Consider the following 16,328-nt stretch of genomic DNA (forward strand, 5'->3'; position numbering starts at 1 on the left):
TCAGCCGAATCTTCAGATAATAATAAAGATGAATATCTTCTGTTTCCTCAACACCGGTGATGGATTTAGTGACCCTGCGTTTGCAAAAGCTTGCGAAAGCACATTTTCTGGCTGATTGAAAACAACAAACGAGGACGGTCATGTGGCTCCTGTGGGTGTTTTTCCACTCACCTTTTGACCCCATTCTGATGTCTGTTACTCTTTTGACTTGGTGTGGCACATGCCTCATGTCTGACAATTGATTTGAGATTAAACCGTATGTAACTTAATTATTAAAGTATCTTCCAAATTTGTATTTACATCCGTCTATTGTGAAAAGGCACTTTACTTGTAGATGGGTCAATCCAACACATTTTTCAAACCCGTTGAATCATAAATTATCTTTAAAAAAAAGAAGGCACTCCACTAAACATTCATAGCAGACCATTCCGCAATTTTGTTTAACCTGAAAATGCTCTCATTTCAATGTTAAAAAACTAGTTTTAGTCAAAATTCACCGAGATATAACATGTTAAGAGTTGTTCGACAGTCCCTCAGAATGACTGCAGATAACACTGGTATCAACTAACCAGGTTAGAAAGAGTAACAGTAGAAAAATACTATTAAAACCTGTTTTACTTTCAAACATTATCTGATTTGACGTACACTATATAACTGCAATAGGAATTGATGGTTGATCTACAAGTGCCTTGGTTCTCCCTCACAAGTGCTGGAGGTTCCAAGCTCTGGTATATGAAGAGAACATGTTGGTGGATGGATGTAAAGAAATCGACAATCAGGCAGTGGATACATGAACACATTTTATTGCAATAGCTCTATCGAAAGCAAAAAAGTATTGATAAATATAAACACTATGCCGATGCTCATGTTGCCTCTGCCCCCTCTCCCCGAAACAAAATGAGATTCAAAACAAAAGATGGGGGAGCGGCAGAGAAGAACATGGAGAAAAAAAAAAAAAACATTCCTTATTTACAGGAGGATCCCACTTGTCGTTCTTTGCAGTTTTTATACATTTTAAATGGACGTACATGGCTGAAAAATAATGCACATACGAAGGATCAGCACCTCCACAGTATTCTTAAAACTCTCTGTCAAATAAAGCTAATAAACAACAGCTTTCTACTCAGAAATGTCAGTCGCTGGTCTGTCTCCTGGTCCTTCATTGAGGAAGGATGGTGAACCGGCCACTGTTAGCCACACGTCACTGGGGTTGCCAACATTTCCGACTCTACTACGTGGCAGCAAAAGATTACAAAAACAATAAACATCAGGCTGAGGTCTGAACCCACTTCTTTATACAAATAACTGCAAAGATGCCCATGTCTTACAAAACTGCTTTGTACGGTTGCTTTCAGAAAGAAAAAAAAAGATACAATACAAAAAAATATGCATTTCCCTCAGTAAACTTAAATATGATGAAAATCAAATCAGAGGAAACACAAGTTTGCATATTGATGCAGTGCCCCAAGTCATCCGAGGATTAAATACAGGTGTGTATATATTATGTAGGTCTCATTTATTTCTCATTTGTTCACCGCCGGCAACAAAACACAAAATCATAACAGTTGATTTTTTTTAGACCTTTAGCACAGTTTTGAGGTTTTGATTGTTGCAAAAAAGAAAACGTTTCAAAAGGGGGCCATCTTTAAAATTGAAAATAAAGGCAACAATACATGAGGGAGACGTTGAATACTGTGTGAAATGCATGGTGGGGGGGGCGGTGATACAAAACGCTTCCTCGCTTCTGTGTCTTTGTTCGCTGGAGGGCCAATTAGAGCTCTTATACACAACCACATACATGTTGGAGGCGCAGAAACTAAAGCACAAAAGACGCTGCCATAAAAACATGGGTTCACGTCACAGACAACATCACGTCTCTAACCCTCCTCAACAGACGGCATCACTCTTACAGGCTTCCCATTCACTGGAAATAAGAGACGAGCTCAGATTATGCTCAATTACACAAACTTTAAATATCGCAATATCATAAGAAATCTAAAACATGTTGTAGAAAAATGAGTTTGATTCTAAATTTGATTTCATCACCTTTTTTTTTTTTAATGACAAGTCAGGCTTGTTTTCAATTAAATAAACAACAAAAAATTAAGTGAAATATAACAAGACATACATTCAAAGATGTATTATTTGTAATTATGTATGAAAATAGTTAAATATACACACATATAATTAGGCATTTATTGTACAAACACTGTGTTTAAACTAATTTCCTCTTTCAAATGACTGAAAAAATATAATATTGAAAAATAAAACTTTTCTCTACCAGCTCTTGAAGTGGTGCAACAATATACCAGACATATACTAAACATTAATTTAATCTAGGGGCCTCGAGATTAGATCGAAAATGTCAAAATAAAAAAAAGAAACATAAAAGTAGAGCCAGATTTAATGGCTACATCTGCTCAATCCAACCCAGAAGGTTCTATTTCTTTGTGTAAAAGACGACCTGTGTGTGCCTCTGACCATCATACAATACGACGAGGGGGGGGTGCGGGTACCTAAGCCCCACCTCCTTCCTCAGACCCCCCGTCGTGCGTCGCTCCTCCTCGCGGACAAAGAAGCGCCCCCAAACAAAAGCCGTGTAAGAGTGACGTGCCTTCATCAGTCCAAACAAATTAAAAATCAACAAAAAAGACTGAGCCGATCGACGACGGCGTTGAACCGGCGACCGAACTTGAAATTCCTGGGACCACATCGGCCGTCAGTCACACGAGAACACTTGTCACGGGAGAGCGGCGCGACCAGAGATCCTAAATAAGGGCGCAATCCACATGTGAGGGAAGAGCCGTCGCTGATGGAAGCGACGACTCGGGTGGGCGAGTACGCCCGCTGCAGTGCACTCTGGGAGGGCAGCTCAGGTTACTGGAAACCTCTTGACGAACAAGCGAGTGTGAAGAATCTCGGGCGTCATCGAGAGCTGCAGAAACTTGTGTTGTGTGTGTGTGTGTATCTTCATGACATACACAAGTGTGTAAATGCAAGTCCGCAAATTTTCCGGCCCGTGTTGCATCGCGGTGTCTGAACTTTTGTGCTTCAAGCGTTCACAGTGATGTTGCAGCGGCGCCGCTCTCCCGGTGACCAAGACCGTGCAGTGAGGTATTACCTTTGTGTTCTTCTACTACTACTTCCTTTGATCGAGGCTCTAGGTGTGTTCTTACTCCTATTAAACTCGCTGTACCTTCTGTTGTCTCTGGAAATCTAATCTCCCGAAGGATTAATCAAGTCAATCTAATCTAAATAAAAACAAGTGGAAAAACCTGCACCGACTCTTATAGTCACAATCAATGATTATTTTTTGGAAGAGCCGTTGTTAGAGTGAAGGAACCATCTTGATATTGAGAAATACCCCAAGTACGAGTCAACTTTTGCATTAGCTTTGAATGATAAAATGTAAAAACCATTATTCAGATTTCGGGGGGTTTCGCCTTTCACAGGCGGCCGAGTACCATCGTTGACAGTTGAAATGTACCAGGACAGAGTAAAGAATAAATAACACAGGAATCAATTGAGCTTCTTACGTTTGGTGCGTGGCATATTTGATATGGATTTAAAAAAGAAAAAACTGGCACGATTAAGCTGCCGGTAAAAACCTACTGGCCGTGGCAAACGTTCTATAGCATAAATGGATCCAGCCAGGAGCTCGTACCGTATATAAGGGGTCATCGAAAAATATACATATCTCCGCGTTAACCTCGATGGCTGTCCAGTACCATACATATATATTGCCAATGCTTACCATGTTGGTAATTGGAAATAAAAATAAGTCATCTATTGAAGCGAATAGGTACCACAATTCTTTACCTCCCTTTTTTGAACACGTCCTTCCCTGCCCTTCATTGAGTCTGTTGCGAGGTCGGGCAGGACGTACCAGCAGCACTGATGGTAGCGATGGGACATTATTTTTTTCTTAAACAACTGAATATATGAATTAAAGAACACAAACACAAAAAACTGCAAGCGTTTTTTTGTTTGTCGTCATGTGCCGTAAAGTGGACACCATCAGTCTCGAAGAAGGCCAAAGATCACAGGCAGAGTCGTGTGCCTCTGGTGGAGAGATGAGGAAGAGCCGGGCGGATGGTGGGGTGATGTCCTCTCAATCTGTGCAGGAGGACACAAGACACACATCAGGTCAGTCTTACACACCCGGGTAAATCTCAACACTACTGCGGAGGAGGAAACAAGAAAGTCATGAAGTCATTCTTCTCAAACTAACCAATAGATGTTAAGAAATACACTGGAAAGATTGAATTATGCGAAAATAATAAAATCGTGGGGGGGGGGCGACGAATGATGAAGGGTGTTTATCGGAAGAATCTGGTGATACGATATGCATCGGTATACAGGGGTCATGATACGATGTATTACGACACTGTAGGAGCAAGGTTATATTTGTAGTATTGCACAAGTACTCCTCACTGAAAGCTGCCGAGTCGAAAGTATCCTCTTGTCCTCAGTCATCCCTTCACAGTATTGTATCGTCCCATTAGCTGTGGATGACTTAATGACTGCTGCTATCTAGCGGCCAGAAGCTGAACTGCAAAACTAAAATGAACAAAAGGCGTGAAGATTTAAAAATGTAACGACCACACAGTCATTTAATATCGATACAGAATTGTGAAAAAACGATGCGAGACATCCGTGTTTTGACACTCATACATGCAACTGAAAGCTTTTTTAAGCCAGTAACTTCATGACCAAGTGTTGCTTCATGAACAACAAAACGGCTTCAAACAATACCTAAAAGCTTTCTTCTGCACTCAGAGTATAGTTGATGGTTTCACATCTGAACACTGGGTTAGTAGGCGACAACAAACACATGTGACCGGATGAAGTGTGTGTTGAGCAATGCTATGAAGAAAACAACAGCATTGCCTTTGTAAATAAGTGAACACAGCTGAACTTTGTATCGAGTGCGTGTGTGTGTGTGTGTGTGCGTGCCAGCAGACACACACACACACACACTGTTTAAACCGTTTGCTTCCGGTGACGCCGTCAGGGGCAGGCCCGGCCCGCCTGGTCTGTCGGGTCGGCTGTTTTGGTGGAGCCTAGCAGCCCAGAATGACCCCGGTGATGGCCAGTGTCCAGCTGGGTTATTCTACTGTGAGCGAGGCATTGTTTGACACAACAATGTGAGCCGCACGCCACAATACGGATGCTTTGACAGGGGGCAGCGCTGGAATGTGGCGCCGCTGGTCGTTAGCGGCGGAAGTGAAGGGACGGGTGAACTGACACGGACCCCGGTGACCTGCCCACACTCACAGATATTGGTGAAGGTAGGTGGTCGGTTCCCAAAAATGTGAATCTGGACACTGAACTGCAGATAGATCTATAAATCTGGTCCGATTCATCATCCTTTCATCATATGATGCATAAGCTCTTCTGGATCAGACCACCAATGTCAGTCTCCGCTGCCAAACACCGTCCTATTGTAAACGACAAGAGCGCAGCACATACCTCTGCCAAGGAGCTCAAAATCACTGCATACAATAAAAATCAACCAAGCAACTACTTCCATGGTTCAAGAGGAATTGTGTGGATCCTGGCCCACCAGAAGAACCCGCTCAGATACAGTGGAGCGCCAAATAAATATGTAACAAATCCTTCCTAATAATTTTATTTTTAACCACAGTGATGACGGTGGATTCATGGGCACATGAGCACATGTATTGTTGCCTTTATTTCCTTCCTTCCTGAACCTGGAAGGAATTAATAATAAGTAAGTCCATTTCGATCGTGCACAAGATGCAAATTCACTAAAGGCAGGAGAAATATTCTGTGTGTATTGTCAAATAATAAGGCTAACAAATTGAGCAGTTTCTGGATCTAAAATTATTTTACAACTTTTTGAACACTCTAACAGCATTAAAAAGGAATCAAATCAAATAAACTCAATTAGGTGTGTAAGAAAATATCGATACAATTAAAAGTCGTAAGGTACAGATATTCAACAGAGGACTGCATCTATTTTTCTAATAAACATGCAATATTGACTTGATTTAGCATGTATTACTTCTCCTGTGAAATACAGATAAAGATCCCTCCGTTTGAATTCAGTAAGACGATGTTAAGCATGTAAGAACATTATCTAATCCCCATGCCATGAATGTTTTCTTTCTACAATTACATTCTTTTAAAGTAACTGTATCTGTAACAGGCACTCTTAAAGAGGGACACTTGGACTGCGAAGGAAATGTAATTGGCGTAGAAAATGTACTAACCAGCAGTATTAGGGATACATGATGGATTTAAAAATGGCCTTAACTCAATATATCACATCTGACAACTACCTAAATTATATTTATCACTGGATTGTGTAACAAGATGATCTGATTTCAAAATGTGCGCGCGCACATGTGTGTGTGTGTGTGTGTTCAAGACCAGCAGGAGGTCTCTGGGTTTCACTGCAGGCTCTTCATGGACTCTGAATAACAAGGCTATGAGAACCGGTCCTGAACTGAAGTGACCGCAGTGACAAATACAAACGGGCCACTAAGCAGGGTCAGAAAAACACGGCGAACACCTGCATTCATCAAAAGAACGTTGTTTGGCTGGAACTACGGCAGGTGTTCAGACTCTACCCTGCTTAGAACTCAGATGAAATAATGCAAGACAAGCACCATGAGGGTGAACCATGTTGGTCTGATAGTCGGTGTACTGTCAACAAATACTGTACATCGGATCGAAGTACTGTTCTGTAGCTTGACACCCAGGATCCTTCACTCTTCTGGTGGAAAACGTCCCTGGATAAAACCAGAAAACACGACACATATGGTACATAGTGCACTGATACACATCTCCAGTTTGAGTTGTACAACTTGCCATTCATGCAAGAGTTACGAAATGCTCCGCAATCAGAGTGCAGACGTGCTCGCACTGGCGGGGCTCAGCATGAATGGCCCCCGCTTCACTTCCATATCGCCTGCACCCTCACTGCACTGACACTCAATCGGGCCCAAGTCTGATTATGTCACCATGTCCTGCAGGCATGTGAAAAGGAAGGAAAGATCAGGGGGATCCTCTGGTATCCACTCGTGGGTTCAGTGGGATAAGAAGTATTATTTTGAAGAGTGGAATCTAAATATTTTAATAATATTTTCAACATAAATAATGGACTGAGTTGTTATTTTCATTTGGGCTACAATATTATTTTTTGTGTGGGGAAAAAACAATGCAAAAATATGATCAGAAACGTAAATTGTAAACCAAAAAACTAACCAAAATTTTTTTTTTACCTAAGATTACACTTCCCACCCACTGCTGCCAAACTAAGCAACTTGTTGAAAAGTTGTTTAATCTCTTCATGGGTCTATGAAAAGCAAAAAAACTTTGTAGTGTGTTTTTAAATTAGGAGTGTCAAGGGTCAACAAAAACTGCATTAAAAAAAATACAAGTGTGCTTAAACCGTTGGAGAATAAACAGGCGGTAAAACTTAAGAACTTACATTTTAAGATGCACGCTGAATAGTGTGACATTAAGAGGCAATTATGTATAGTTATATCAGGCTTTTTGTGGTTCAATTAAATGCTTTCTGGTGTTGAATTAAACTTTCCTAAAAAGTGTTACCTTAGAGTGAACATGCAGCTACAATTTTACAACTGTGACGGTTGGAAATGTCGCTTCAAGTCTAAATTGCTTTGTGGGCACGCATTAATAATTCTAACATCTGTGGTCACACATATCAGGCTATTTAGGAGTGGGGTGAGCTACCTCTGCGGGAAACACATGCACGCACACACAGGCAGAAAATGGGGTCCTGTTACGAGCAGAGCATTCCTCGCACCAGCCCATAAATTCATGTCACTCTGGAAATAGACCTGTAAATATAGACGGAGGTGGGAACGGAGGAAAGGGCAGCAGTACAACTTTCTCTCACATCTTCCCTGCCCTCCTCACTTTCTACCCGATAACCCTGCCTCACACCCCCCCGGACCCTTTACCACGTCGTAGCCACTTGGCCGGGGGACAGGATGAGGGAGTGGGAGAAAGGGCAGGTTCCCACCGCTGTCACTTAAGCCTTAAACCCTCCCCACGATTAGACTCACAAGTGTGACAAACAAGAGTAGTGTGCCACTCTGTCCAGAAAGCAACAATTCAGTATTTGGTCTTAAACTGTTGAGCATCCCCATTTTTAAATTGGGTCCTTTGGACATTTTCACCAAAAAAACATGCAGCTGATAATATTTTTTACATTTTACTCAATGCAATGTTTAGAACAACAATTGTTTAATTTCTCAAATGATTATATCAATTCATCCATATCCTTCCATGATTTTTCTCTCTTAATAATTAAAAATCTCTTAAAAATCTCTAGGTAATTTTGTTAGTTAAAAGTCCGTATAATTTTGTGCTTTGGGTTTTGATGTGCATCTGGATAAACATGGGAAACAGATGAGTCATTTCAAACTACTGTGCCTGTTGATTTAATATATATATATATATATATATATATATATATATATATTAAATGCGATAGTAGCCCCAGAAGTCCACTCTGGTAACAAAAAGATTAAGATGAAGGTGAGCAATATGACAGAAAATGTCTGTTGGACATACTGTGGATAAAATGAGAAGAACATCATGTTGCTCTATAGCTAAATGCCTGCAAGAGTCCCTAACATTTTTAAACATGTTATAAAGGGTTTCAAATAATAACTATCAGAACAAGTTTTGGCATCTTGGCTTTGCTACAGAAATAGCTAATTAATTAAAAAACGGTATTTATAAATGCCTCAAGTAAAGTGCAAATGTCTTCCTAATACAAAAAAAAAATCCTTTGTTTTACATTAAGTATGAATCATAAGACGCCGATGCAACCTTTTTAAATCTTCGACTTCGCAACTTTCTAACCCTTTTAAAAGCATTTACAGAACACCACTTCTCACTAGATAATAAGAAGTGTGCTAGCAAAAGTATTTTAATCGGGCCAACTTGGGGATATTTTGCATCTCTCCAGAGACTGGTAACTCCTTGTGTCCTGGTGCTGCAGACAGAGACCCTCCCTCCCGGGTTTGGGTCAAGGCTCCAGGTGTGCCTCCGTCGGTCCAACACAGCAGCTGAGAGGAAATGCATTCCTGAGTGATGATGATGCGTTTCCTCACAGCCTGCTGTGTGCCTTGACACGCTGCCGCCGCAATTACGGAGCCACATCAAAGGCCGCCTGCCATGACTCAGCACATATAAACTAAAAGCTTAGATACCCGCCACACACACACACACAATTGATCACACACGCCTCTACTGTACGTGTTGCGTGCCATTGCTCTAGTGTTACCCTTATAAACCAACAGTAAAGTACGGTTGGAAGCGACAAACGGGACATAACTAGCCTCATTTCTTTTGGTGTGTCAGACAGATCACACACACATGCTTTTATAACGGTTTTTAGCAAAATTATAAACAAATGAGTCAGCCGGCGCTGACTCATGCTCACGACACACACACACTTGAAGAGGTGCAACAGCGATCCTGTCATGATCCACCACAGTGTTACAGCTGCAACGAAAATATAGAGTTGTTCTGGAAGATGCGACCATTGGTGCATTGACCCTGCACGACAGAACACCGTTCCATCTTCTATCAAAGATTCAGACGCTTTCCAAAACACGAAGATACAGGATTTAAATACACTCTCTTGGGAAAAGTGGGGCGCTTTGTCCAGTGCCCTTGTGTCAAACTCATGTCTAGCCGCATGGTCATTTTACGTGCCAAATGGTTGGGTTAGATCAAGTAGATCAATGTTCTTGTTAAGTTTGTGACTTATAAATAGGGTTGTGTTTAAGATAATAAAAGAAATAGATACTGTATTATCCATCATTAATTATACCGTGACTACCAGTAAAAGTTAAAAATACTTGGAAGGACAGGAGTTCGAAGATGATAATAAGCATGGATTAGGCCTGAGAAAATGAAAATTCAATATCGCAATTACACAGTATATGCATCTTTTTCAGCCCAAAACCAGTGATTCCTTCTATATTTTGGCCCTTATTTTGACTCGGGTTGGTGTGACTTATTTTACCCATTTACACCATCACGTCATAATCATGGCTACTCATAAAGCATTGACGTCAAAGCAATTCAAATAAAAATCTTTTTAAGTCGTGAGCTCTCGCTGTTTGATATCGTAACCATCACTGCAATACGTTGAGGTTTGGCATTTAAATTAGCTCGTGAGGGAACAGTTCGTCCTGGTTTGGCATTTGTGTCCATAGCTTATGTTTTCACTGGTCATAGCGGAGACAGGCTGGTGGTGTCAATTTTAAAGCTTCAGGCTTGATGTATAAATATACGTGTTAGACTTCATTTAATTTTCCTTATAAGGGATGCACGAAATACTGAATTTAAATTAACGCTAAAAATAGAGTTGTTGAAATTTATTTTTATTAAGATTAGTAAATAAATATGTTTACGCTCGCTTTCAAACTCCTAGAACAACTTTTAAAACAAGATAACGGAAAACAAACATGCATGTGTAGTTTTTTTATTGTTATTATCTGTATTCAACTCAATTTAAAGCCATACAAGTAATCAACAGGATCATATATAAGATCCTTTTTTAAGGGAGTGACTATTGAGTAAAACTTTAAAGCCAAACATACAATAAACAAGTAGGTAGGAATACAATTGTTGCATTTGACAGATTAAAAGTCCGTCAAAGTCTCAAAACTATTGTAAGTAAGAAAGTAATTTGTATTTATAAAGCGCTTTTCCAGACCAGGGTCACAAAGCGCTTAAACAATCAAAACAATATTCAATAAAGTATATACTATAAAAGTCAAGATAATACTGAGAACAACACAGGAGTTCCAGAAAATCAAGGAAACGCCTGCACGAATAAAAACGTCTTAAGATGTTTCTTGAAAGAGTCAGAGTCCCACATCACATGACTATATTACACACATCTCATTGGTCAGCAGCAGCTCTGCATTTGTATATTGATGATAAATGAATGCGTAGGATGAGAGAAATAAAAACACAGTAGACGGTTATTGACTTTTAAAAGGGTTATGCTACGTTATCTGTATGACAAATAACAAATGAATGTGAAACCAATGTTTTGGAGAAAACTCTTCATCCTCCCTGAGAGATGTCTTTAATGACAGTTTGACAAGAGACAAAGCGCCTCACAAACACCCACACACTCAAGTACACTCTGCATTGATGCTGACACAAAGAAAACAACGACACGTGCACCAGCAGCTACAGTTACAGGAGGCCGGGCTGCTTTTTTTTGGGGTGATTTTAGTTTACACTTGACCTCAGTTTAAAGTTCATCAGGCAAGCCAATTGTCTACCTGGTGGAAACCACACATACACGCACACACACCATCTTCAAATGTAACCACTATCTCTGCCACTTCCTGTACCAGCACTGTTTTAGCCTAGATTTCAGTTCCCTGGACAGATGCCTTCAAAGACAGCGACTGGCTGCTCCGAGCACTCAAACACAGCCTCTTCAAGATCAGAGAGACTAGATTTAAAATAGATTCTCTCTGGGAGCAGCAAATTGATATAATGTGGCTAATAATAGCTTACAGGAGTGAAGGTTATTTTAGTTGTCAGTGAGAAGAAAAAAAGACAACTACTGTACACTTTCAAGCTAGACTCAAAGAGCTGTGGAACAGTAAATAAAGCTGGTGTTGGAATAAGAAACAGATATACTTTTTTTTTTTCATAGGCTTCAGCTCGTTTCAAATTAAATTCATGTTTTAAATAGATGCAAAATAAGTACAGAAACGTGTGAACTGACTCACCCTTTGTCGTCGTGGAGACTCCATCAGATTTGGTGAAGTCTATACTGGCGTAGGCTGCGTTCTCTGGATGAGGAACCGTCCCAGATGTCACCATCCCGTTGCTGCCTCCAGCTCCGGCAGATGCCTCGCCGCTCGCATCGTCCCTCAGCTCCAAGGCAATGTAGTTGAGTCCATTCTGGTATCCTATCGACATGTTCCTGCACGTTCTGTTGACGCCGGATGCTGAGGAAGAGGATGCCGCTGATGCTGCTGTGGCAGGGCCAGAGTCTCTCGTCTGTGAACAGACCGGGTCTGCCGATCCTTCCACGGACATCCACACGCTGTCAAAAGATGCAGAGCTGGTCCATCTCGCCGTCTGGCCATCGTTTAGATATGACCCGATTGCTGCGGATGGATCGGTTGGGGTGGGGTGTGTCGCTTGACCGCCACCGGAGGGGGTGGAATTAGATGACGACGTGCAGGAGAAGGTCTCTGAACTGTGTCTTCTCCGACCTTGGGGGTCAACTCTGACGACCTTAGGCTCCAGCTGTTGTGACGTCATTCGGACAGGACTCGAAGGGGGGAGAGGGGAAGAAGGTGTGTTGTTGTAGTGTTCCTCCATGACACACAGATGTTGAAGCATGGCTGTGGGGCTTGATTGTGTTTTCTCACCTCCGCTGAGGTTAAATGTCATTTCTGTGTAGTCATCTGCCGCCGACTTCCAGTGACCACCAGCTGACGGGCCGGGAGAGGACAGGGTTCCTTGATTTGTGGCTAGGGGGCGGATGTAGCTGGGCGGGTTCCATGGGGCGACAAGGCTGGGTCTGGGTGACTGGCTTTTACTACAGCTTCCGTGCTGGTCTCCTCCAACTTCAACACTCATATAGTCCTGGCTTAGTTGGGGTAAGGGAGGGGAGCAAAGTCGGTCCCCACTGGCTACAGCGAGGGCATCGTTTTGACTAGCGAAAGGGTACGCCGGGGGCTGTTGTTGGTGGGGGTAGTGTTCACCAAACTCTATGTTTATATACTCTCCAGGACTGGATGGACCCTCAGAGGAACATCCACTATTGCGTCCAGCAGAAGCGGCAGCAGCGATCTCAGAGGTTCTTATTGGGCCATGAAAACTTCTCCTTCCAAGAGGGAGGCGGTTTGGTCTAGTGACGCGCCTGTCGGTTGACGGCGTCGTCGTGTGGTGAGCTCCATACGGAGGGGGTGGATGAGAAGGTGTGGACGTATTACTACCTCCACTTTTCTTTTCTGGTGTAGTTAATGAAGCGGTAGCAACCGATGAAAACACTGGTTTGGCAGGGGAACTCATGGGAACATACTCCCCGTACTCGTTCTCGTCTTTTCCTCTGGTAGAAGCTTTGTAGGATCGAGGCAGAGAGAAGTAAGGACTATAAGACTTGTAGGTGCCCTCGGGGGTGCTATAACCACTGCTTGCTTCATTCAACAGCTTGCGTCCTCCGCTGCTGCTGTACGACATGTCCATGTACTCTCCATTCTCAGGCCTCTCAGCGATGCGTTGAGTTCCAATGGCACCAACCACAGGGATGTTATTCTGAGGGCTCAGAGTGGCTTGCACAGGGGATGAAGAAGTACCGCTACCTCCTGGGAGCATCATCATGTAGCCGTGAGAGTCTGAGCAAGACTGGGACTGAGAGTGAAGGTGGGCAGCTCTGGGGGCTAAAGCTGGACTCTGTACCAGAGGAGAGTGGTAAACGGAACTGGGCTGCATAGGCATGTAATCGGGGGGAGTGTCCCGGGGTGATGCAGCGACACCACACATCATAGGCATGTACCCACAGTCCTCTTTAACAGAGGAAGACGAGAGAGGAGGCCGTTCACCGCCGGCTTCCGTCCGTGAAAGCGTAGAGGGTCGGCTTTGCTGGCTGTGTTCAGAGCAGGAGCTGTAGTCCGATCGGAGGGAGGACGAAGAGGATGAGGGTCCCCCTCGTATAAGACCGTTTCCAAACGGCAAAACCAGATCCGACCCCTCATCCAAAGAGAAGTTGGTCTGGGTCATCTTCTGGTACACAGCCACTCCTGCCGCACCGCTGGTAGGCCTGGAGAAAGAGTGCGTCCTCCTTCTCAGAGACGATGACGAGAAGCGATCGTCCTCGGTTGATGTGCCGTCGTCTCTATGTGCATCACCTCCAGTGTGACTACCCGAGCCCGTTGTGGTACCGAAGACGTCACGGCTCCATCCCATAGCCATGTAGTCATTTAGACAGTTCTCCTCTCTGATGGGTGGCGTGTTGCCAAGAGAATCAGGCGTGTTGCTTCTAACACGAAAGTACCTAAAGTCACCCGGGCTTGAGCCATACTCATCCGACGAGTTAAACCCACCGTCCGACGGAGAGCCACATATGGATGCACTTGACGGGCGGGTCAGAGTGTCTGATACAGAGCCATGACCACTGCTGGAGGAAACACTGACGGGGCTGGTGGTGGAGGGAAAATGTGAGACAGGAAGCGATGCAGAGCGGGCATGATATGTCGATGCAGAACCTGGGATTGCTCTGATGTATCGACTACCTGCCGTGTTTGTTCCAGCGTTTCCTGTTGCAACTCCACCCACACCGCTGCCCTCCTGGCGAGCGTGATGAGCACGTGCGGAGTTAAGGTGAACCAGGCTGCCCGTCGTGGATCGGAACGGTCGGTTCATAGTTCCCTCTCCCTCGCTGGACGTACGAAAGCGATAACCACTCGCACCGGAACTCTTACTTGAAGGCGGGGTGCCCACCACGGACTCCGTTCTGGACCGCCGCTGCAGCCCCGTCTGACTGGGTGGCAGGTTACCGAGGTGGCGTCTTGTTGTGATAAAAGGCAAAGGATTAGAACCAGACGACTGACTTTTGCTTCTGGGCCGAAACTCAGCAAACGCTTTAAGAGCTTTCATAGTCTCCAATATCGTCTCATGCATACTCTGGGCCACCACAGAGTCGTCCACTTGCATCCAAATCTCTCCGGGACCGATGGAGGACGAGCGACCCACTTCGATGAAGAAGAAACTTTCCGAATGTCCGCAGCGTCTGATGTTCATCAGCTGCAGGTTGACACATGGAGTTTCTGAATTCAACTTCACGAGGTGAACAGTTTTCGTCGAGAGGCAGAGTCGGTATACACCTGTGAGATTTTTCGTTTGACCGAGTCCTTTGGGTTTCACGTTGACCTGCCACACCTCCTTGAAAACAGTACCAGGAGTGACAGTACCGTATCCATCGTCCAAGTCGTCCGAGTCCAAATGTCCTTTCTTGCCCTCGCTCATCAGCTCGCTGACCGCCACGTACCAATCCTCCTGCTCCTGCTCGTTCTCGGCCACGATCGCAAAGTACTCGTCCTTAGTGTAAAGGGCGATGAGGTGCTTGTTTTTGGAATCTGCCCTTTTATTTACCGTGAAGCACTGGTAGAGGTAAATAACTCTTTTGGGGGAGGAGGGGGCCGCAGCGCCTCCAGTGGCCGCCGCCGCCGCTGCAGAGCGCAGGCTGCTCCTGAATTTCTTCTCGCTGTCATAGTACTCCAGGCGGCTCGGCCCGAGGTGACTGGCGGCCCGGAGCACGAAAAAACGTTTATGTCCATGTTTCTGCTTCCTTAGATATCCACATTTGCGAATATCGTCCACGGCGTCGGAGGTGGTGGTGACGCTGACGGACGCGTATACATGGCCGCCACTGCTGCTGGCCACAGGCTCCTCCGGGTGGACCAGCGACGAGGACGCTTTCCTGCCCGGAGACTCCGCGAGGTTCTCCCCGGAAAGATGCTGCTGGTGGAGGGGGTGCTGCGGTGGGTCTTTCGGCGGCTGGTAGGGGGGTCCATGTTGAAGGAAACGAGAGCCGCCGTCGCCGAGGCTCATGGACGGGGAAGGGGGTTCCCCGACGGAACCGTCTCCGTTGCTGGACGCGGGTTTGGTCCCGACGTCCCTCTGCTGCGTCTCCAGCATCAACATCGCCGCCTTGCCTTCCTGGTAGTTCGTGAAATGTGCCATTAGGGGAAAAAACACGAGCAGAGGTCACTTGACTCGCAGGCTGGTCCGAGAGGACGAAGACCCCATTCTTGTGTCGGGAGACGAGCTCCCGAGTCTGGCTAGGCCAGCTAACGTTGACTGGAACGGCTCAGATTTTTTGCAATACTCACACACGCCCGGCCCTCGTTGTCCACTTTAATAAACAAGTCCGATCTCCAAACTTAAGGGCGAGATGAATATTCCAATGCAAAGTTTAGGAAATGTGCAGCATGACTGCTCTCTGGTCGCTGCTGCTGCTGCTGCTAGCTCGCTTAGCATCCGCTCCCTGCTCAGCCTGTACACAACTCTACGGGCCAGAGCACAAACAACACGTGACCACCCCTGCGTCACAGACTGGGTGGGGCGGGACCTAGTGTTAAAAAGGGGGAAATCTGATTGGTCCAGCGCGTTAAACGAACGGATATTGACACGAATGCAGGCCAATAAGTGCGTGTCAAATGTGCTTTGCGTCAACGGGGCTGCACCAATGCTGACGATCCGAGTCGAAACGAAGTTAAAAATAGGCGTCGACTTTCTAAAAAAGCTTATCTGGTTACGTTTGCGAAAAAAAC

At 44.5% G+C, this 16,328-nt stretch overlaps 1 protein-coding gene across 1 annotated transcript; it reads right to left on the bottom strand.

The window, feature by feature from the left end:
- Window positions 1–787: 787 nt before the first annotated feature.
- Window positions 788–16,051, bottom strand: irs4b (insulin receptor substrate 4b). Its single transcript, XM_087789684.1, has 2 exons — window positions 11,772–16,051; window positions 788–4,116 (listed from the first exon to the last, which is right to left on the bottom strand). The coding sequence occupies exons 1-2, from the start codon at window positions 15,736–15,738 to the stop codon at window positions 4,112–4,114; spliced, it is 3,972 nt and encodes a 1,323-aa protein (XP_087645810.1). The 5' UTR covers window positions 15,739–16,051; the 3' UTR covers window positions 788–4,111.
- Between the last annotated feature and the right edge of the window lie 277 nt (window positions 16,052–16,328).

Source organism: Callionymus lyra, chromosome 4 (genome assembly GCF_982586985.1).
Source record: "Callionymus lyra chromosome 4, fCalLyr1.hap1.1, whole genome shotgun sequence".
NCBI classification, from domain to species: domain Eukaryota; kingdom Metazoa; phylum Chordata; class Actinopteri; order Syngnathiformes; family Callionymidae; genus Callionymus; species Callionymus lyra.